Source organism: Rhyacophila brunnea, unplaced genomic scaffold (genome assembly GCF_057557595.1).
Source record: "Rhyacophila brunnea isolate RB1 unplaced genomic scaffold, BYU_Rbru_1.0 scaffold_24, whole genome shotgun sequence".
In the NCBI taxonomy this organism is placed as follows: domain Eukaryota; kingdom Metazoa; phylum Arthropoda; class Insecta; order Trichoptera; family Rhyacophilidae; genus Rhyacophila; species Rhyacophila brunnea.
In genome coordinates this window covers 19,771,383-19,796,789 of record NW_028232904.1, presented here as the reverse complement: position 1 = coordinate 19,796,789, position 25,407 = coordinate 19,771,383, and the positions used below count along the sequence as shown (strand labels likewise).

Genomic DNA, 25,407 nt, shown 5'->3' with positions numbered 1-25,407 from the left:
CCTGCGGCACCTCGACGACTCTCACTGTCATAACTCAAATCGAACCCCACATTGATGACTCACATCGAATCCTACATTGGTGACACCTGACTTTGAAAGCCACGCAACCTTCTAGTGACGTCCCGTGGGAGTAGGCAGATTGAGCATCGCTTAGAGGCGGCAGTTACTCGAAGGGCGGCAAATCGAGGAGAATCATTAGTTATAATATTATATCGACCGTGTTTGGGAAAAATGGCGTAACCCACATAGAACAAATTTAATAGGAGAGGCAAAAAACGTTTTTTGAACGATTTTGGTACAATATTAATAAAAAAAATAGACACAGACATTAAGTGGATTATGATTGATGATTTGGTGTAATATCTTTTCGATCTACTAATAATTACAGAAGTCATAACATAAAAATCATTCAAATGGAGGGTAAATACTTCTTTCCTTAAATTAAAACTTAATTAAAGCTCAATTTATTAAAACCTGAATATAGATATTAAATCGGCATTTGCAGCTTACTTAATTTTTACAGAACGTGTGTTTAGTTGTATACATTGTTAATATCTAATAAAAGCACTTTTAGAAAAATCGAGGGTTACGACCTTTTTCATAAACACAGTCGATATAGAAAAAAGCTACCTACCTAAACTTAGCAATGACAAAAATATCTTTCCATTAAAAAAATCAGCTCACTGGTTGGAACCAAAATTTATTAATTACTTAACATAAAAGGCTTAACAGGACTGTAATTTTTTGCCGGGTTCGCGATGTCCATTTTACTTCCGTTGTCCTTTGACGTCACGTCCTTAATGATCAGCAATAACACGTGCAAATTTTCAATATTTATTTGAATTATAGGTAGGTAATTTAAAATGTATCCAAATATTTTTACACTATACCTATCCTATCACTCACGAGCTTTGGAAGTAATCGGGTGTATTTTAAATGTTTCCGAAACCGTGGGCTCGCAATATTCTCTATTGAAGCAGAGATGTCATTTAAATTAGATTAAGTGGTATTTATTTTGTTAGTAATGTATCCATACAATACATTTCTTAGATATTGGAGTCATGAAAGGATGATAAAAAAATAGGGCGGCATTTTGGCGCTGCCTAGGGGTGGCAATTTGTCTAGGAACGTCACTGCAGCCTTCTACTGGCAAGTTCAGCAAGGTGCAAAGGGGATATGAGAGACCCACAAACGTAAAATAACTACAGTTATGTAAATGTACAACGCTTTATTTAGTTTTATTAGTATGACGCTATTTTGGTTTAAAAATATATCTTATTATATACTTATACTTATAAAAAAGTAGATTGTGGAGAATTTTTCTTCTCCAAAGTAGATCTTAAAAATTAGTTAACAACCCTGGTTTAGATAAAAAGTTTTTTTCTTATTGGAAAATATAATAATTATCATTGTTTTGTTAAGTTAGATTAATGCATGTATATGGATATACGAAGGCATCTCGTTCGAATGCAGGTAATTCTGGCAGTATTAAATAAAATTATTATCAGACTCCTTCCGGTTTGACGTACGAGCCAGCAAAAATAATATAATTGGTAGTTTTCTCAATTATCAAATAAAAGAATGGTTTACTGGCATGCATTCTGGATGGAATGGACTCGTTCATAGCCTCCAGATAAACTGAAAAAAAAACATAATAATTTTATTGTATATGATTATTTAATTCGAAAGAATACATATTACTTTTATCTGATTTAAAAAGTTGTTGACTCCACTTTCAGAATACAATAAATTGGTTCAACTTTTGATACTCTACAACAGGGTTTCCAAGACTTTTTCTGCAATGGAACACTTCGAAAATACGGAAATTTTAACGGAACACTTAGTTTATTTTGTAGGTTATTTATTAGCGCAGCTAACCGTTCTGCCAATTTTGGCAACTGTCGTTAAACTGACAAGACTTGTCAGCAGGTCGGTTAAAAACAATATACCCCATCTTTTTCATGCGCACGGTGTGAGAAAAAATGGTCCTCCGTCTGTACCTAGATCATGGCCCTCACATCCTGAAGCGGGCCCCCAGGCTAGGATCTTTGGCAGGCCCTCTACTTATCGCTAAGGTTAAAGGCACTGTGATGATCTACAGTTGCATATTCGAAATGGTGTTCGAGGTAAAATAAGGGTATTTTTAGCGATTTTTTGCATTTTTAATACACTCACTTTTATGTTGATATGCACAATTATATCAACAATAATCAAAAATTGTGAGTATGGCAAAATCACATATTATTAAATTTGACATTTGACATTTTTTTTACTATTAGTGCATGTTTGTGATGTTTTATCTCACTTGGCTGGTCAATCTCTCACGCCACCCACCCCCCCCCCCTTTTTTTAAGCCCAGGCCCCAGGCTAGAGGCCTGTCAGTCCCCCCCCTTGTAGCAGCCATGACCTATTTAGATACTTGACGTCATAAACATCAGTGGAGATTGATCATCACTCGCTTTTCAATATGAAGTCAATTCTTTAATTTTTTTAGTTTTACTTATTTTACTTCTACTCAGTAGAAGATCTTTTAATGTGTTGCAGGGCATAAAACCTTTCCAAATGGTCGCGGAACACCTATTCAGGTGCGGCGGAACATAGTTTGGAAAACCCTGCTCTACAAGTACTCAATTGTAAAAAACGCCCAGCGTAGGTCAAAATGGAGGTTTTATGCTATTTTCAGACCGTAATCCTGGACATTCCTTAAACGTCGTAGATAATTTATTTATATAATTTTGAAGCCTTATTATCCTTTATATTTATTTTAAACAGTTGATGACTGCATAAAGTATTTTTATTATATAAAATAGTATTCTTTTAAACCTCTCGCTCTAATGTTTTAGAATATAGTCATATTTCAGTACATCCATGTGCAGTGGTGTTACGATTTTTTATATTTATTAATTTTTAAAAGCTTGTATAAATGTAAAATTTATCTCGACATTATTATAGTGAAATATTTACGATAAAAAATTATATTGATAATCTCTGTGATCCCAAATTTGACAAGAATTAGGCATTTTATTATTCAAAAAATGGGCAAGATTTACACATTTAAGATAATTCTAAACATATTGATTATAAGCTATATCTTTGCCTATTCAAACGTGATAAACATTTTACGAATAATGTTTGCTTTATAATAATTATTGACCTAAGCATAAGGTAGTATTTTTTTGAAAAACGCCATTTCGTCATTTTTCATGACCTTCTCATGGCCTGGTCGTGTACTTCTTATCGGTATTGACTTTATTTTGTGGCTGATATATTTCAACCCCTATAACAGTATGTAAATATTATGTGAGATTATTTACCTACTTTACTACGAGGTAAATAGTTAGCATATTAAATATTTAAGGCATCGAGTAAAATACCTTGTCCTGATGCTACGGTACCACCTTCATTTACTGTTATTTGGGCTTTGTGTATGACTTGGGAAATGTAACCCCCAGAGTTTCCGAACATTTTGGAGAAATCCGCATTTTCCTGGTCGAATGGAGCCAGTAGTCCCATCTAAAATGAAATAAACACTATACATACTAATAATATATTTTTTATAACATCAGTGGCGTGCTTCTATGAAGTAGATAAGGCAGTCGCTTCGTCGGAAATTGATAATTTCCCGAAAAAATACGCGTATTTATCTGTGTAAAAATCAATCGTAAAATAAAAAAAAACCTGGCAAAATAATTATTTTTGTGATATTTTTAATACCCTATGAGTATTTAACCCTCAGGAAAAAATGTTCAGGGGGTCTCCAAACATGTCAATGCTACAGATATTCTCGTACCTTGCATCGAATCTAATAATAAATTGAATCATAAAACAATCGATCTATATTTAAAATAGCTTCGCGATATAACTATTAAATTTCTGTATCGCTCAATAGTGGTATATTGTATAAAATAAATAAGCACAGTGTCACAGGTCGGTTTGACAGTTAACCCTTTCGTAACAACAAACATCGACTATAAGAGCCGGTACTACATGCGAACACCGTTTGTGATAGTTAATAAATAATTACTAGTTGTGCCAATTATACCAATATTCTCACTCCACCTTCCAAACCTTTATGTCTTCTGGGTACATTTTAATTGAGTGCCAAATCAATAGCAATCAGATTGACATCAATTACATACATCCAAATAAAACAAATAAACAATAAACATATACCTAAATGGTGTCACATGCGCGAGTGAATAAGTAACATAACCATTTACTGATACAACTAATAAAATTTGTTCACCAAACCTTACTAAAGGTTAGTGGCCGGCATCTAGAAGTCCACCCTATCCACTAGACCTATACAAACTCAATATCCAAATATACAGTCCATTAAAAATATTGTCAACGGCTTTAAGTAGGTACTTACACTTTTTAATGTTTCTTTCATGTCAAAATATGATGTAATAGTGAACTTCGGTATGGTTATTTCTAAATCAGTGGAGATTGACTCATCCAGCACAGTCATAATTTCATTTATGGAGACATTTTGAAGGTTTGACATGACAGTTCTCAGTGGCACATTTCTCACTGGAACGAACAGGAGCATAGATAGTTTTTCCTCCTGAAATTAATTATAAGAAAAAGTATTAGTTCGAGCTTTCCAAAGAAGATCCTTGATGGAATAAAAGGAAATGACATATGGAAAGATTAAAACCTATATTCCATTTGGACTGTGGTGTACGAAGAAGAAAAATATAATTATTTATTAATTGTATGCATAAACATAATTTTGATAAACCTTAGAAACATAATGTCAGACTACAGAATTTGACATATTATTATATCTGAAGATCACTGGGTTTTCGTGCGGGGGCTGTGCATTGAGTATTGCCAAACTATACTTATCCCCCAGCTAGATAGGGTATCATGTAAATTGTACGTAAAATATTTCACCGTTACACAGTTCACCGTGAGCTTTCTTTACGAAAAGAGATGACCGTATACCATACGGTCACCAATTTTACAAAATTCAATATGAACATCAATTCAATTTTCATAGCTGATTTTGGCAAAATTCATGAATACTTCAAGAATGAAAACTTAACCTAACATAACAGATAATCCAGTATATTGGGTATTTTCAAAATTTGTTTGCTGCTGACTTCTTGTAAAGTGTATACCGACAAGAACCGTGTTTTATTTATACATGAATTTCATGTCAGTACAATACGAGTCGAAGAGGTTGGATGGTCTTTAATATACGGCCATATATATCCTATACAACATTTCATGGTGAAATGTGATACGATGAACTGCATACGCACAAGTTTTCAGACACAACTGGATAGTGGAGTAGTCGTGACTGTATCTATATTACTTTTGGAGAACATTGTATCTATAATTATGTACCTATGAGCAGTATTGCTCGTGGTCTCGAAAATTTGGTGGGGATGGCTGGATTGTAAATGTTTAGATATTTGATCGACTGGTTTGGGAAGTCTACTGTCATGGAGCTGTAGAATTTTTTAGAAAGTTTCAAGACGTGGTCGTAAATGGTTTCTACGTTTAAGTCTCTATGAAGGGTATTGCATGGGTAGAGTTGGGTTTCAGAAATTTCCCGACGGGAATTCTCGAAACATTTTCGAGATTTTGTATCCCGAATCTTGAGAATTGAAATTTTTAACATTTCGGGAAATCCCGGATCTCGATAATCTCTTCTCGGGATTCGGGATTTCTTTATTATCAAATATTAATTCTATCTATATGAAACTATATGAAAAAAGTGGACAGAAAACACAAAACGTTCAAAGACTGATCGGGGTATTTAACACAACGTCAACTCAAAATGAGCGCAATTTTTGCAACATCAGAGAATTTTGTGTCTCCAAAACGTGATTGTCCGTGTTTTTTGAAATTCCATTTTAATAAGTATTGTTTTGAATTATTTTTGTTTTCCTACATCAATTTTGTTTGTCTTCTTACATAAAATTTTAGGATTTTTACAGGTTTTTTTTTAAAATTTCCCGATATCTCGAGAATTCTTGAAAATTCTTTTCTGGAAATCCCGAATCTCGAGAATTCAAAATTTCATCATTTCGGGAAATTCCGAATCTCGAGATTGAGATTTTCTCGGGAAATACCAAACTCTATGCATGGGGAATCTGTGATTATTATAAGAGATTTGTTTTGTATATTCTGTATTGTTTTAAAATATTTTGTAGGATTAACAAGCCCCAGATGGAGGCAGCATATTATGTCATACTTAGGCGGGTGATCGCAGTATTGAGAAGAAGTTTTCTTCTAATGGCGAGCTTACTTTTTCTACCTATCATAGGGCCTAGTTTGGCGTTCGTGACTTGACCTATACATAAAAATGTTTATTAAATGTTAGACGTTCGTCTAAAGTTAGGCCAAGGTATTTGACTGTAGGAGTCAAAGGGATATTAGTGCTGTGCATCTTGATGCTTTTGACTTAAATGCTTGTGTCAGTCGAATTTTTTTGAAAGTTACTGCAGAGTTTTTGTCTGGATTTGGTTACTGAAGGCCAAGCGTTGCCTTATATAGTCAAATACGAGACCCCTTCCCTGCCATCTACCTATATGATAACGTCTGCGCGCTATGGTTAGAGCGCCCAGACGGCACCATATGTGACGTCGTGTTAATTTTTGACTTCATGTCACAAGTTACAACATAGAGGGCCAGGACCTGGAAAATGCCTTCAAAAGAAAGATAGAGTATCAAGTTCATACATCTCCATATGGTAACTCGACGACTTCAGCTTGAAGATTTTTTATATTAGCGTGACGAAAACAAGATGTTTTTTTGTACATCATGGTGACCTTTCCGATGACCTCTCCATTATCGTTGAAGAAAGCCTCCTCGCTTGTATCGTTTTTGTTAAAAGGTATTTTCCACCCTCCTTCGAAGAATGCACCGCTCACACTAATGAGGTTTTTGTCTGAAAGATCACCTGAAATCACGTGGATAAAGTCAGATTAATTGAGAAGAATAAAATATAATTTTCAAATTTTAATTAATTTTTTTTTTTAACATATACCAAGTGAACATTACAAATTATTAATTCAAGACGTTCACAACATGAAGTTTAGAAACAAAGACATATTATGTAAATAGTATTATATAAAAGTTATTAAACAGTAGAAAAGTGTAAATATATATCGACTGCGGAAAGGAAAAAGGGCGTAACCCTCAGTTTTTTCAAAATAGGTTTTATTGCATAATAAAGTTGTACACGACTAAATACATGTAGTGTCCAAAGGATGTAAGCTGCAAACGTGAATTATTATGTAAATTTAGCTAGCAATCTAAAAAAAGGTAAGAGTAACGTGGGAAAAACGACTTAACCCCATAATTTTTGTTGTTTTTTTTTTTAATTAACTAAATACTTAACATCAGATTAGGGATATAATAATTACAAGATACAAAGAACTTTTTAAACACTAAGTTTTTAAATTTTCTGTTGAATCGTATAAACTTGACAATTCTATGTATTAATAATTTAGGACAAATAAGGCTGTTGTCAAAAAATCATTTTTTTGCTATTTTGCAACAAACAAATATAGAATACTGAAATATCATTTTGATTTCCATAGTAACGCACGTATATATCAATAATTTAGTTGCTATGAATTCAATTATACTTAAAGATGACTAAAAGTATTAAAAGAATGCATTGGCATCGTGTTATGGTAAATTCTAAATGTTTAAATGTCTAGCTAGTCGGGAAGTTAGTTAAAAATTTATTTCAATATTTGTACTGGATAAACAACCATCGGACAAACAAGAATACGAGCTAAGAAAAACGTGGTAAAAATCAAATTATTGATTGTCATGCATTTCAAGGTTAGGTAGGTCTATTTTGTGTTTTAACTTTAGCCGGCTCGCACATCACAATTCGCCTTGTGTGCCTAACGGCCATAAATCAAAAGTTCTAAGACTTTCGACGAATGTTGCATCCAGGGAACTCAGAAATTTTTCTTTTCTGTGGTTGCATCGTACATCCTCGCACATCTGCCCAGCGGCAAACGTCAAACACGAAAAAAGAGAAGTCTCTCGTCTGCCATTTTTATTATGTTGATTGTATGAACAAACGTCAAACGCGGCGGCGTGAGCGAGCAATGACATTGTAGACAGAGACAAAGACAGAAATGACCGATGGCCGCCAGCTGTGCGCTTGCGCGGAGTCGTCTTTTTTTAGATACGACATGCAGGCTGTTCGAAATTGTTCTCGCGTCGCAGTTGCAACGGCCAATGTGCGAAGGTCCATTTAATAACGTTTGTTTCTTGGTTTACGATGACGTCACATCGACGTATTCGATGCGTTTTTAGGCGAGACGAGTTCCAATGTGCGAGCCGACTTAACCTAAAACCATAACAAAAACGTATTCGTGTCTCCTGTAAATTTGATTTATGTGAATTACGCCCTTTTTACTTTCCACAGTCGATATATAAATTAGATACAAGGAAGCTCAGTTCTCAGCTCAGACTCATTAGCTCTGGGGCGTTCATAAACATAATACAAAGGCCCCTTTATTCGAATACAAAGGTCTCCTATATTATATACGAGCGCGATACCGGTGTCCCCTCTGAAACGGGGAAATATTATTTTATATTTTATTATTATGAAATAATAATAACAAAATATAAAATAATATTATTATGATAAATATGGAGAATTCTGTTTTAAATTATTTTTGTTTATTAACTTCCTATCATTGGTGCAAGACTAGATCAGGAAAATAAAAACTGACATTTTGACCTATTTCGTTATGATATTACTACATACAACATTGACGATTAGCGGATGCGCTTACACGATCTGGGTATCGATTTAAAAAGTGTTCCCCAACCTTTTTCATCTACGGACAAGTGAAAATATGAGAAATATTTCACGAAGAATTATCGCAGAAATAAAAACTATTTTTGAAGTTATACTTCTTTAGGCGCGTTTAGAAAAAAAGATCAGACAATCGCGCGCAAATATAACGCATTAATTTGGCATGAGACGGAAGTTTTGCCCACCGAGCAACATAATTTATTTTGCGCAGCGACGTTCGGGTGTTCTAAATGTTGGAGGTTTGTAATTTTCAGCTGTGATATTGAGAGATGTGGCTTGGCTTGGCCGGTTGGGTAAAGACTGAATATTGCAACTTGTATTTATGAGTAAAATTATATACCAATAAATAAATAAATTTTGTGAATTTGGTAAATAATTCAAACAATGGTATGCTGTAAATTTACAATATTTTGACACTTCATACACAACAATACATATTTTTACAGTTTATGATAATATTTGTCGTAGGTATATCCCATGTCAATTTATTTATTAGCGGTTTATAATAATTGAAGACAATAATATTTATTATGTTTCATCACAAAAGCCAATATCACGTTTCAGTAATAGTTAAACCATTAAATAGGGCATAGGCTATGTTTTACGTTTGATTTGTAATAAATTATTATTGTGAACGAAAATAGTTTTTTTTTGTTTTGTTATTTATTTTGTATTTTGTTTATCGATGTTTAAATCATGTAAGAATACCAGGTGGCAGTGCCACCTATCAACATTCTTGGATGTGGCTTAGTTCTGCAAAAGAAATTATTTTGATTAACCAACATCACCACCAAACTATTTTTTAGCCGGTAGGTATATGCATTAGATGTTTTCAAATTTCAAATATAGAATGTCACATTTTAAAATTTTGAGAATTATTCGTTGAATAAAAGAAATATTTTAATACAATTTTATTTATTTTACTACAAAAGTTAATACAATAATTTGTTTCACCTTACCTGGAGGTATGATGTCCGATATTTCCGTTCTTGTGATCATGAAAATGAGAAGGTTTATTATATTTCTCGTGCCCGGATATTCAAAGTTGAGCGGGACTAACTGTGTCCTATATGTTTTACGGATGAGCCATTGGTATTCTGGTAGTATTTCCTATAAATTAATAAAAGAATATTTTTGAAGTTATACTTCTTTTGGCGCGTTCGGGAAATCAGATCAGAGTGTATTTTTGGCGTGCGACATGTAACACATAATTTATTTTTTCACACGAAAAAACCACCGATTGTTCGGTTATCAGCCGAACGCACTACCTTTACGCCACAGTATGATAGTGCAATCGTGACGATTATACAGTATCATATTATAGTTAAGATTGTTTGAAACGCTGCTATAAGTATGCCAAAAGAGATCCGATAGCTTGAGAGAAAACGTTGCTCAGAGTAAAATAGATAGTGTGCTGTGTCAGTTGTGATGACCAGAGTTACCAGATACACCTACAAAACACATCACACGTCATTATTTCTTGAGAAATGCATCTGCAAAGAGCCCAAAACGTTGAGGAAAGAAGGAGGAAAATCACAATATATATATATTACGATAAATGCTAGAATTTCTTGGGTTTTTTGAAAAAAATCGTAGCAGCCAAAAAAAATACATATATTTTATGGTGCAGCTTATTTCAAAGATTGAACCTGTCAATAAATAAATGATATTTACATACATTTTTCAATCTGTTTACAATAATTGTATTGGCAGGATTAAGATTAATAGATGACGTTGCTTTCTTGATGGTCTTGTACCATTTCCTGATGATTACTTTGTCACTGGTGTTGTTTAATTTGTCGTAGCAAAGTACGCTTTTTAACTGATCGCGAGTGGCACCTTCAACTCCTTCCAAGATCAACGAAAGCGATTTCCATATTACTAATGGACTTATGCAAAGGTTTTCGTTACCGCCTTGTAGTGCTTGCGCGTGCTGAAAAAAACATTTTAATCAATAGCTGGCTTAGAGACTAACAGGGCTGATTTTTATAGTAAAATTTCTATTGTTTATTGCATAATAATTCTCAATCCATAATAAAATGTGTCTAGCACAAAATGTATTAGATACAACTACTTAAGTTGATATAAGCATATTTAACTGTCAATCAGTTTTTGACATGGCATCGTTGATTCGCTGCCAAGCTCTACGAGCTTAGACTTGTTACCTGGTCAACATGTTAATATGGCGGAGAACTACAGGATGCAAACCACATCCTCTGGGAATGTCCAAGAATGTGCCCCAAGAGGGAAGAGATACTTAAGTCGATCCAACTAACTGTTGGCACATCGGGCAGTCCGACCTGGTTGCCACAAAGGCCAATTATATAGCATTTAAAAAGTTTGCGGCGTCTTATTACGGACGTGAAGATCTCTGCACATCATTTTTTTTGTCCGTATTATTTTAGGTTTGTTTTTTTGCATCGTATATATCATTTAATTCATTTATTTCTGTTACATCTCCGTGCCTTTTTCTCCCATGGCACTTTTTATAAAATGACGTCTTTTAGTAAACTCAGTCAAAGCTCACTTGAGAGCTTTGGGAATCTACTCGTGAGACAGATTCTTACTAAATGAAGGGCCTCGTGAGTCGTGATACGCTCGATTAAGACCAAGTGTGGTGCGGGGCAGGTTGGTTTAGAGGTGTCTATGTTTGTGTTGACTTGTTTACTTTTGCGTCTAAGTACGTCTATTCCTTTGCGCATTTAATTCCGTCCACTTGTACCGATGCCCAGTTTTCCCAGCGTCTAGTTGTCCCGGCGGTTAATTAGCGGGAGCCACTCGGCTATATCGCCAGTCAGTGGCGCAAAATCACCCTAGACCATCTAATTTTAATAACTCTAAAACGATTCATTAAGCACGGTTTTAAGCGTGGTTAACTTGACAAAGGAATTGGAAAAAACGTATATTTTAAAAGCATCCCTTACGGAGCATTTAATTATATTTTATTTATTAATTTAAAAAAATACACATTGAGCACATAACAAATTATTAATTCAAGACGTTCATAATATGATATTCACAATAAAAAGTACAGGTAAATCAACTTAGTAGAGAAAAAACAAAGCAAAAACTAATTTTATAGAAAAGAAATAAAATGAAAAAACAACACTAAGTTAAAAAAAATTAAACAATAAAATAGAATTTTAAAAACAAAATACATAATGCATCGCTAAAAATATCTACATCTCTAGGGAATGCATTGACCAGCCGCACAGCCCTCGCTATTGGTGCCGGGTGAGCCTGACATGAGGAAACAGCTTTCACCCAAAATAGGTCATGGCTGCGACCACGCATTTAATTGACGGGTGCATAAAAATTTGAAACTATACCACGTGAGAGCAGGACATAATGGGCAGAAATGACCTACGAGCTTCAAGAGAGTGAAATGTGAATATGCCTTGAAGAAAGTTAGTCGGAAAATACTCGTTTGAGAAATTGCCAAAAGGAAAATAGTTATACACACTAAAATAAAGATGTCGAAGAAATTTCTTCTGCACACTCTAAAAAAAGCTGATAGGAAACCTCAAAAGGACTCCAGATAATGGACCCATACTCAAGAATACTCCGTACTAACGACACATAGAGTGTACGTAAAATAGTTGGATTCTTGAATGACTTGGCTTGTCTCATGATGAATCCTAGAAGCTTGATCGCACGCAATGCCGTAGAAATGAGCAAAATGATAAGCGAGAGTCAAACAATATGCAAAAATCTTTAATTTCTGATTGACGCTTCAGTAATCTATTTGACATTTGAATATAATTGGATTGATTTCGAAAAGCTAATACACACACATTTGTCAGTATTAACACAATGCTTACGGGCCCTTTTAATTAATTTTGTAATTAACGTGTTAATTTACATTTGAAAAGTAATTAGCAAAAACACAATTTTGTGCGGCCCGTAAGCCATGGGTTAAATTCGAGTTTATTATTTTTCTACCAAATTTTAATTGAATTGAGATTATTTTGTGATATAATATGTGAAAATTTAATTTGAAGGAACCCCATTTGGGAAAAGTACAATACTTACTATAAACAAATTTTTCGCAAATTCATGTGGTGGGTCAGTATGGAAAGTTAAACCATCTCGCGGTGGTTTAGTTCCTGTACTACTTGGCGATGAGTTTCGTGCTTCAATAGACGTGTTCCTCAATGATATCATAAGAATACTGAGAAGTATTATGAAACCTAAAAAAAAGTTGATACAATGTAAGGGCTGAATGAAGAGATGTCGTCGTTAAATCAACCAAACTGCGGGCTGGACAAGGGCATGCAAAACTATCAAGAGGAGGCTTTATCAGTAATCGGTAAGGTTTCTAATAATTAGAATACCCATTAATGAAATGAGCAGCAATCGAATAGCAGTCAGCGCTCGAAATGGAAAATTCTACGAACCAGAGCGCCAAATAATTTTCAGAAAATATTTACATAGTAATCTAATTTTAAAATTAATTTTAAAGTATGAACGCTAAACCAAGAGATGTCACGGAGACTTGAAGCTTTCGAGATGTGGCTGTATAGACACATCCTTGAAATTCCTTGGACTGACCGGGTGACAAATGTTGAAGTTCTCAATTGAATGGGGAAGGACTGAGAAGTTCTACGTAGTATCAAAACCAGGAAACTACAGTACCTCGGCCACATTATGAGAGGACAAAAGTACAGCATTCCCCAACTTGTCATTCAAGGAAAGATCAACGGTAAGCGTAACAGAGGACGGCGCCGCATTTCGTGGCTTAAGAATCTCCGTAATTGGTACGAGTGCAGCTCCACTGAACTGTTCCGGGTAGCAGACGACAAAGATAAGATCGCCTTGATGGTAGCCAACCTCCTCTAGGGGATGGCACAATAAGAAGAAGAAATCTAATTTTATGCATATTTTATAAAAATAAGTGTTTTAGATTTTTTGTTGCATGACATATCTAGCTCAGATGGTTAAATTAATTTTACCTCGAGACGGAGCGAAACTTTTGGTGATGTAATGAATCAGAACGGCGCTGCGGTCTATTTAGAGTCCTGTGTTAACTCAAGATTAATTTGCTAATAATATATCTTTATAGGCAAGTTATGACTCAACTCGATTATTATCGCGGTTTATTATAATTATTACATTAAAATTAAAAAAAATACTAGTACTTATAAATGAATTTACCGGTAATTCATTTTGCAAAATTTTGAATTTTATGACTGGCTTGAAGTGTTTCAAGGCACCCTTTAAATATAATGACGTATTTATAACAATATCTGATGGCAATGATGAAACTGTCACAAGAAGATCCCATCTCTGACAGATGACACGAGTAATAGTATTAAATAAATATATTTACAAAAAATACTATGATCTTTTTGAAATATTATTTTAAGCTAGCTAAAAGTAACCAGTTTTGTACAAGGTCGCTTCATGCGCACCGTAGCGCCGTCCCGGTACATAAAATCTTCAAAATTTTTATCGCTCCGTCTAGTGGAAAAAATAATTTGACCATTTGAGCTAGGTATGTCCCATAACAAAAAATCTAACATACTTATTTTTATAAAATATACAAAAAAATAGAAAATTATGTTAATATTTTTGGGAAATTATTTAGCGCTCCGGTTCGTAAAATTTTCCATTTCGAGCACTGTAAATCATTGTATACATCGATATACATTTATCTTAGTTAACAAAACAATAACGATCGGGTACATTCTTCAATTATAAAATTTCCTGTATCTGGGCATGCATACAACATGTCGAAATCGAAATAATTCCGATAGCCAATAATTAGTCAGACAAAATGAAATAAAATCTAATCCAAAATATCCTTGGTCTAATGTTGACACCCCGTACCTGACTTATATGACGAAAATGACTTTTTGATGTATTAAAAACAACAAAAATACTGCCCATCGACTGCGAAATTCCCATATTATCTGAAGTTATTTTAACAAAAATGATATAGACGTTTTAGTAATTTCCCGTATCTGAATATTACAGGAATAGACCTGTAATATAACGTACCTTGCTTCTAAGTTGTCAAGCATGTTGCATGACGCGTGCTGAATTCAGCTTCAAAATGTCACTTTCGAATTATTTAAAAGGTAAAACAGTAAGTTTAGATGTTATCATTATTATATTAGGCGTTATGTGCTTTGCTTTACCACTTTGTACATTACGGCTTATTGGTATGCTATGTAGTTACAACTAGAGTTGGGTTTCGGGAATTTCCCGACGGGAATTCTCGAGAAATTTTCCAGATTTTCGATCCCGAATCTCGAGAATTGAAATTTTTAAGATTTCTTTATTATCAAATATTAATTGAAAAAACGATTTTTATATATGAAAAAAGTTGACAGAAAATACAAAACGTTCAAAGACTGATCGGAGTATTTAACACAATTAAGCCAACGTCGACTCAAAGTGAGCGCAATTTTTCAACATCAGGGAATTTTGCGTCTCAAAAGCATGCGCGATTGTCAGACGCATTGATACAGTCTGTGTTTTTTGAATATCTATTTTAATAAGTAATGTTTTGAATTATTTTTGTTTTCCTACTTCTATTTGTCTTCTTACAAAAATGAAAACATATTTTTTTGGAATTTGTCTGTTTTTACACTGGTTTTAGGATTTTTACAGGTTTTTTTTAAATTTCCCGATATCTGGGTAATTCTCGAGAATTATTTTCTGGAAATCCCGAATCTAGAGAATTCAAAATTACATAATTTTGGGAAATCCCGAATCTCGAGATTGAGATTTTCTCGGAAAATACCCAACTCTAGTTACAACATGTGTGAACTGTTAACAGTCAAATACGGGATATTAATTATTTAGTAATTTTGGCTTCCTGCACAATTTGTATAAAGACATTAATATTAGGTCATCGATATGCAAACTTTATCTGTAATTTGAACAAACAAACTTTGTGTTTTTTTATAATAATGTATAATAGTCTCAGTGTAGTGACTTTTTGTGTATTTTTTGTATTTTACAACGTTTTTATTAGTTCGTATTCTTGTTTGTCCGGTGGTTGTTTGTCCAGTACAAATCTTGCAATCGATTTTTAACTATCTTCCCGACTAGCTAGACATTTGAAACTTTTAGAATATATCAGAACACGATGCCAATGCATTATTTTAATAATAACAATTCTTTTAGCCATCTTTAAGCAGAATTGAATTCATTTTCAGTTTATTCTGTTTTGAATGGAAAGTTATTTCAGAAAAATCCCTAAAAAATAAAAGACTATCATTGGTTGCTAAGGGGTGGTCGTAGCAACTAAATTATTAATATATACGTGCGTTACTATGGAAATCAAAATGAAATGTCAAAATGACATTTCAGTATTCTATATTTGTTTGTTTTTTATTTACTTCATAATATCAAGTACAAGTTTGAGCATATTGAGCATTATAATTCAACAGAAAATTTAAAAACGTTGTATGTATATAAAAAAATCTTTTTATCTTGTAATTATGTTATAATACTTTATAATATGTCAGTTGAAGCCAAGTCGGAAAAGGAAATCAAACAAACATTTCGAATTTAATCTTATTATATAGATTATGATTACATTCATTTCATTCTATACATAGTGCGATGCTAATTGAGTGATCCTGCATATTATTTTTTAATTAAACGATTTTTAATATTGATTGATTCATATTACTCGTTAATCGTTCGCTAAAATCAGTTTTAATTAGGTGTATATTATATTACACTAACCTGTCTTCATTATTGGAGCCATTTAAATATTTTTCTAACCACATATAGGTACCAACTACCACTAGCAGGAAAATACCCGCGCGATCTATTTTTGTATGTACGTCAAGTATCTATCACTTGCTAAATGAACTGATTATCCGTATATAAATAAAATAAAATTGACATTGACATTCATTCGTTATTTATTATTATTAAAATAACTTATCATGTATATAACATATCAAAATAAGTATGTACATTTATAATAATATGTTAACCTTTAAAAATAGGCAAACATTAGATATGGTAGAGATGCTGATGTTTACAAATACCTAGTACAGCGATTTCCAAACTGGGAGGCACGGAGTGTTGAAAATAGGGGCGCTCAATGAGCCACAGGTTTGCAGTTTGCAAATGCATGGTTTATAAATCGGACGCTAGTTATAAACTACACAAAAAAAGTCATATAAAAGGTTGTTTGCAAACCTGTCAGAAAATATGGAGACTTTATAATATGTACCTCACTTCTATATTATTGTGAAGCGCGCTGGCTATCTCGGAAAAAAATTAAATAAAAGGGTCAAATCATAATATTGAAATTTGAGACAAATTTGTTTAGGAACGATAATTTTGTTGCATACTTGTCTATTTTATTTGAAATTAAAAAGGCATTCATGAAAAAATGGAGATTTGAATATCAAAATTACAAAAAAAAATTGTAATTTCGCCATGTCTCCACTTTTAAATGATTTCTATGCCAGATGTAATGAAGTAAACAAAAATCTATTTACTGAATTCTTGGTCAGTTTGCTAATGCACCTATCACATTATTTTATTAATAGTAAAAAAAGGCGCTGCTTTGTTTCAAAATTGTTAAATATTTTAAATATGTGGTTGAAAGATCCTGGCCTGGAGGCCCACTTCAGGATGTGGGGCACATGATAGAATCCATTTGTCAATGAACGATGATGAATTTAGATTGACTACTATTGAAATTGATTTTGCTAATAAACAAGCACATTCGTCGCATGAAAAACAAATTAATTTAAAAATGAATATAATTATAAGTAGTAAAACCTTGTTTATTTTTATATATTTTTTTCATTTTTGTATTAGTAGGTACATTGTTTACTATTTAAAAAGGTGTCTATATTATTTAATCAAATACAGGGGGGGGGGAGGCGCCAAGATTAGATTTTTTTTAAAGGGAGGCGTAGTAACATAAAATTTGGAAACTACTGACCCTAGTAGTTGAACTATTGGTACTTTCTTATTCGAATAATCATTAAATAATATTTATATTATGAAATGTACTTAGATGTGTATAATATGCGAATGTGCCCCACTGATAATTAATTAATCTAATATTTTATTAGTTTATTGCAATTTTTACACTTCGGAATTTATTTCGTAATAATATTGACAATATTGCTCACTTATTTAAATTATTATTATATTTCTCCATTATTGTATAAGTTACTCATTAGTAGATGATCATCCAAAAATAATTACAAGATAAAAAGAACTTTTTACTTAAAACGTTTTTTAATTTTCTGTTGAATCATACAAACTTGACAATTCTATGTATTAATAATTTAGGACAAATAAGGCAATAATTGTCAACAAATCATTTTTTTGCTATTTCGCAACAATAAACAAATATAGAATACTGAAATGTCATTTTGATTTCCATAGTAACGCACGTATATATTAATAATTTAGTTGATAGGACCACCCCCTTAGCTACAAATAATAGTGGATTGGATTACGGATTTCTTTCGAAATAACTTTTCATACAAAACAGAATTAACTGAAAATGAATTCAATTCTACTTAAAGATGGCTAAAAGTATTAAAAGAATGCATTGGCATCGTGTTCTGATATATTCTTAAAGTTTAAAATGTCTAGCTAGTCGGCAAGATAGTTAAAAATCGATTGCAAGATTTGTAGTGGATAAACAACCACCGGACAAACAAGAATACGAGCTAAGAAAAACGTGGTAATTAGGTATTATTCATAATAAATAAATAAATACGTTTTTAGAATGATTGATATTATTTGAGATCTAGCGCCATTTCCTGAAAGCTTTTCGAGGGATGGTCGGAAAATTCGCGCGGAAAATAACAGACCGCCTGAAAATAACAATTGGTTGGTGACGTTGCTAATAATGGGTTATTTATTTTAATTTCGCAAGTTGACAAGAGATGTCTCCGATATTACGTATTGTAAGCATATTGCAATAGTTTAATAACTAACACATACATCACTAATGGTTAATTATTATCGTCTTTGCTTAGTACAAATCATTAGTACTCGTTACTCTTACTATACTCGAACAACATCTTCTTGGCTACGTATTAAAAATGTGAACTAAGAAGCTCCTCCCATTTAGTCGATAACAGCGCCTTTCAGCTATTGCCTAAATCTTCTTGTTGGAGAGTAGGTACTACCAACATGCAACACGTGTAAACATACCGAATACTAATAAGCATCAGTAAAAATGTGAGTATGAGTAAATAGAAACCCATCCCATTTACTAATCGTTAGTACGTTCTCCCACGATAACCTCACTCGCACTCGCAACTTGTTCAGCTAGTGTTTAGTGAGAAATAAGAATACAAGTATGTATATTATGTTTTAGTATTTGATAGGGTGCAATTATTTAAGGTCCTTCATCAGAGACTTTCAGGAGGGTTTGTAATACTTTCCTATGTTCAACACGCTGATCGCGGGTGTATCCGGAAACTTGTACGTATGCAGTTTACCGTATCACACTTCACCGTGAATTGTTGTATAATACTGACATAAAATTCACGTCTAAATAAAACTTGGTTATTGTCGGTTTTCACTTTACAGGAAGTCAGCAGTAAACAAATTTTGAAAATAGCCGATGTACTGGATTATTTGTTAGGTTAGATTAGGTTAAGTTTATTCTTGAATTCACGAATGTTGCGAAAATCAAGTATGAAAATTGAATTAAGACGATACTTCAGTGAAACGGTAAATAATTTTCAACTATAGGCGCGACGAAATTTTGGACTCACTGGCAGTCGGAGAGCGAACGTCGAGGTGTGAATACAGTCACTTTGTTTCGTGATGGCGACGGGGGTATTAATTCTTAAATCGTGTAAAGATGACTAAAAATGTTACCCATTTACTTGAAAAAGAAAACATGTCAATGAATATATTATTATTGTTACTAATAGCATAATAAACAGAACATTAAATGGACGCATGTTGGATTTATATGACAAATTATATTTCATTCGGCATGGGTCATTTGTACCCGCGACTCGTAATCCGCGCTTCGCCGATTCACGATATTTTTAGACCATGCCTAAACTGAGGTATAGCCTTCATGTTCATATTAAATCTAATACAATTGGGGACTTTATAGTATACGGTCTCTCATCCGATAAGAAAACTCATAGCAAACTGTGCCACGGTGAAATGTTTTACGTACAATTTACATGTAATCGATCGCGTGATGGATTTCGGTCGATCACACCATATGAATAGGACCATAAGAATTGAGTCGTAATATATAAAACGTTCAGTTGCAACCGTCGACCATTCCTATTTACATAACTATAACGAGTTTACTATTATAGTTGTTTTGAAATTCGAACTAACGAAGGAGTGAGATAACGAGAAGATCTGAATTAGCACACTTTAAACAGAGGCGTAGTTTTATCTCATAATCATGCAGTAGGCCACCGCCATTTTTAGATTAATAAAGCCTGAGCATAACATTTTGCACAAGCAACGAGTGGTCCACTTTTCAGCTGTCAAAATCAGATCCCAGATTGCTTGACATATCGATTCGCCCTTTCTCGTTTCAAATTGAATTATAAAAAATTCTCAAATCAAATATATTAACTATCAGTGTTATTTATAAATACTATACATTCCTGTTATTCATCAGCTGTCAAAGTCAGACTAGTCCTTCACACAAAAATCGGTGGTAATATCGATTTCCAAAAAATATGTAGTATTGATCTATGCATTACATTTGTAGAATGTGTGTTAATATTAGTGTATTATTTATCACGTAACTCATCTATCCAAATCAAACCATTCCCTGTGTGAACACGACAGACGCGTCAGTATGAGCACTTTATAGAACAATGACAGGTCATCTATAGCAGTGGTCTCCAACCCCCGGTCCGTGGATCAAATGGTACCGGGCCGCCAAAGAACCCAAGGAAAGAGATCGCCACCACAGCACTTAAATCCCTATTGCCATTTCCGACATCCTATCTGTGAGAAGTAGGGTTTTCTGCAATGACAGCAACCAAAACAAAACAACGGAATAAACTGGACATAAGCAACACACTTCGGGTGTCATTGTCTCCTATTACATCCAGATGGAACCGTCTCGTTGCAAAGAAACAAGCTCAGGGTTCTCATTGATTTGGCGTTCAAGTGAGTTCAAATGTTAAATCACTTTATATTCATTTTTTTGGTGTAACTGTATTTTATTTTGAAGGCATGTTTAAATACTATTAAATTAAAATTATTAAATCAAAACAATCTAATATATAAACAATCAATCCCCTCAGTGGGCCGCGGTAAAATTATCAAACGTTGACCGGTCCACGGCGATAAAAAGGTTGGGGACCACTGATCTATAGACAACAACAGGAAGGGTGGAAAAAGTAGGACCATTCGTTGTGAATGTATCGGCTTTCTACTTGAGTCGGCAATGAGTAGGCTCTTTGCATAGTATGAGAATAGTTTGACAATGACAATGACAATGATAAAAATATTAACACTTGTCATTTTCACGACAGATGAGAAATTGAACATATTATTATCTTTTTGATGTTGACAAATAAGTGTCGTTGTTTAATTCGTAACGCCCAAGTGTCCTACGCCAAATACAAAACGTTTGATGTTTGGAGTATGGTAGATAAGTTCCAATGTTGATTCTGGTAGAATTGAAGCTAGTATTAAAGTTGGACATTTGACACATTGGCTGTCTGGTCTAGGACGATTCGGCGCCGGGACAACCGAGCGCCACGCAATTGAATAACATTGTAAAATAAATAGACGTTCGTGAATTACAGGTTCTTTTAAAATATATATTTAATATTAATATTTATAGTTAAAATATTATATTATTATTTACTAAGTACTTGGTGAGAATTTAAATATGCACACCTAAATAATTGTGCATAATATGTTTAAGTCTCAATGAAAAGAAGATCTTTTATTACCACGTTTTTATTAGCTCGTATTCTTGTTAATCCAGTTCACATTTTTTCTTGTGTGTCCAGTCCTAGCGACTAAATTATTAATATATACGTGCGTTACTATGGAAATCAATATGAAATGTCAAAATGACATTTCAGTATTCTATATTTATTCAGTATTTCTATCAAGTACAAAAAAAGTATTTATTAATACATAGAATTGTCAAATTTATATGATTCAACAGAAAATTAAAAAACGTAGTATATAAAAAGTTATATTTATCATGTAATTATTTTTATATAAAGCCTCAGGCATAATGATTCTCAATCCGCAATAAAAAACATTATGTTAAGAGCAAAATGAATTACTACTTTCTGTATAAAATCGTAACGAACGTCTATTTATTTCATTCGACAGTGCGGCGTCCAATTGTCCTAGCGTCCAGTTGTCCCATTCCCTTTATAATTTATCACCAGTTAGGCAGTTTTCATCACTGTCATCAGCGCCGATTTCCAGGCATAATAATTCTCAATCCGTAATAAAATAATTACAAGATAAAAAGAACTTTTCATATGCAACGTTTTTAAATTTTCTGTTGAATCATATAAACTTGACTTGAACTTGGCTTAAACGATCATAGAATACTGAAATGTCATTTTGAAATTTCATATTGATTTCCATAGTAACGCACGTATATATTAATAATTTAGTTGCTAGGACCCCAGACCCCTAGCAACCGATAATAGTGTTTTACTTTTTACGGATTTCTTCCGAAATAACTTTTCATACAAAACAGAATGAAATGAAAATTAATTCAATTCTACTTAAAGATGGCTAAAAGTATTAAAAGAAGAATGCATTGGCAACGTGTTGTGATATATTCTAAAAGTTTCAAGTGTCTAGCTAGTCGGGAAGTTAGTTAAAAATCGATTGCAAGATTTGTACTGGATAAACAACCACCGGAAAAACAAGAATACGACATAATAAAAAAGTTGTAAAAAACATTATGTTAATAGGAAAATGAATTAAAACTACTCAATAGTAGAGAAAAGCTGATTAAAATATCTCGCCTACTTTCTGTATAAAATCGTACTGGATGTACATTTATTTCATTCAACAGTGTGGCGCCTAATTGTCCCATTCCCAGCAAGTCTTGTGGAATAGCTTGCAATACCCAATAATTGATGAATGGTGAAAAATGACGATGAACAAACGTTGCATCCGTAATGACAAATACTCGGCGGCCATATTTTCTAAGCGGGCCGGAAAGTCATAAAACAATTCGCAGAGAAGTTTTTCCGCAGAGAGGGGCCTCAAACTGTGTCCCCAGTGGCGTGCCAAGTACGTCGCCGGCGGCTTAACAAAACAAGCATTATAACTGATATTATTACTGGGCTATATTTCAGCAAGTTTGGACAGCCCACGCCTCCCTGGGCATTGTTTCGGTATCAAGTTTCCCACTTTGCTCGTACGCTCGCCGGGCGGAAGATGCCTTTTCGTCGCTGCCCCCTTTAAGACAATTTGTGTTTTAATATTCGCCAAAGTTGCCGAGCGGGAGTTGAAAAAAAAATTGGACACAATTCGCCAGCTGCGTCTGAAATTTTGCAATTGTGCGAAACTGGATTTTTATTAAAATTTAAATAAATTTGTCGTAATTAGCATTGTGGTCAATGTGCGTGGGCGCGATACCCCAGAGATGCAGATTCGATTCCTTACTTTTTTCAAAAAGATTTTTTCCAGAGCGTTAGAGCGGACCCTTTTTTGAGTTGCTCCGCTCCAGCTCCACTCCGGGGTCTCCTCTGCTCCGGTTAAAAAGTTTTAATAAGTATTATACGTATACAAATGTTATAAAAATAAAAAAATAAATAGTTATAAAGGAATCGTCATTTTCATTATTAATTCTATAAAAAATTACGGCAGCAAATCGTCTCTCATTATTTGCCTCTTCTGTCAAAAAAGTGAGATTATTTATCACTCAGCAGTGTTGCCATATTTTAAATAATTTCAGTGTTGCAAAATGTCAAAATATACTATTTTCATTGGATTTTGGGACTAAAACTTAATAATAAAAAAAACATTCTGAGCAGTGGAGCACTACAAATTTTCGGTGCTCCGGCTCCGATCCTGCTCCGGGTAAAATCCCATGCTCCAGTGCACCGTGCTCCTGCTCCGAGCTCCGCTCCAACGCTCTGATTTTTTACATTGGTTATATAGTGTTTATATTATATTTTAGTGATATAAGTGATTTAAAAATTATCGTCATTGAAATGGATTTGAAACATACTGATTTTTATTTATTAACTCTACAACAGATCAGTAGCGAAGGGCGGAAGTAGGCTGTTAAGATCCGCAATAAATAATGCACATTAAACTTTGTTAGTCGAACGTATTTGTTTTTATTGAACTAAGACTGGTTGTTGAACATTATATAATTTAGAAAAACACTAACTGAGAGAGTATATCACAGCCAATAGAAAAAACTTTTTTTGAAAAAAGTAAGCCAACCGGTCGGGAATCGAACCCGGCATCTCCAACGGGTAAACGCCCCAAAACTCGTCGCATTCAGCCATTATGCTACGGAAGACATACTAATGACGACCAATATTTAAGCTATTGGCTATTAAATACCTACCACTCAGCGCTCTTCGAAATCATGTTACTTGGGCAATCGATTTTTGTTTATTAAATCAAAGTAGGTAGTTATTTTACTATTACAACGATTACTAACCGACGTCTAGGAATTTCTCCACCGGCCTTCCCGCTTCCCGGCTTCCCGGCTTTCCCGACCGGTTGGCTTACTTTTTTCAAAAAAAGTTTTTTCTATTGGCTGTGATATACTCTCTCAGTTAGTGTTTTTCTAAATTATATAATGTTCAATAATCAGAATGATATATTCTTAAATCTTGTGAATTATTCGTTTGAATATAAGAAATAGTTAATTAAGACTGGTTGGTTTTGTTTGGGAACCTGGTAGTTTTATGCAGAACGTAATTAAAATAATTACAAGATAAAAAAAACTTTTTATATACAACGTTTTTAAATTTTCTGTTGAATCATATAAACTTGACTTGACTAGCTTAAACGATCAAAAAAAATTGTACTTGATAGAAATAATACTGAAATGTCATTTTGACATTTCATATTGATTTCCATAGTAACGCACGTATATATTAATAATTTAGCTGTTAGGAGCCCAGACCCCTAGCAACCAATAATGGTAGATTGGATTACGGATTTCTTCAAAAATAACTTTTCGTACAAAACAGAATTAACTGGAAATGAATTCAATTCTACTTGAAGATGGCTGAAAGCAATAAAAAATGCATTGGCATCGTGTTCTGATATATTCTAAAAGTTTTAAATATATAGCTAGCCGGGAAGTTAGTTAAAAATCGATTGAAAGATTTGTACCGGACAAAGAACCACCGGATAAATAAAAATACGAGCTAATAAAATGTCACACTATCATATAGACGATCACTATTTTTTGCCAAAATTGTGATCTGGCTGCTTTCTGCATAATTACGCCCATTTTGTTATAACCGCACCGCATAAACGATAATTCAAATCTATCAGTTTGTAGCGTGTTGTCGAAGTTAGCAGCTGATAATCCGGATTTGATTTACATCAATCCAGATTTAGTTTACAACCAATATTAATTGTAGCCCGGAATTAATTGCAAAGACTTATTAGATGTTTGTGTTTTAGATTGTATTCTAACAATATTA

General features: G+C 33.5%; 1 protein-coding gene across 1 annotated transcript; it reads right to left on the bottom strand.

The window, feature by feature from the left end:
• Positions 1 to 1,209: 1,209 nt before the first annotated feature.
• On the bottom strand, positions 1,210 to 16,635 carry LOC147069142 (serine protease inhibitor 77Ba-like). Its single transcript, XM_085951147.1, has 8 exons — positions 16,505 to 16,635; positions 12,836 to 12,993; positions 10,482 to 10,736; positions 9,763 to 9,913; positions 6,696 to 6,916; positions 4,373 to 4,567; positions 3,375 to 3,513; positions 1,210 to 1,638 (listed from the first exon to the last, which is right to left on the bottom strand). The coding sequence occupies exons 1-8, from the start codon at positions 16,524 to 16,526 to the stop codon at positions 1,505 to 1,507; spliced, it is 1,275 nt and encodes a 424-aa protein (XP_085807273.1). The 5' UTR covers positions 16,527 to 16,635; the 3' UTR covers positions 1,210 to 1,504.
• Between the last annotated feature and the right edge of the window lie 8,772 nt (positions 16,636 to 25,407).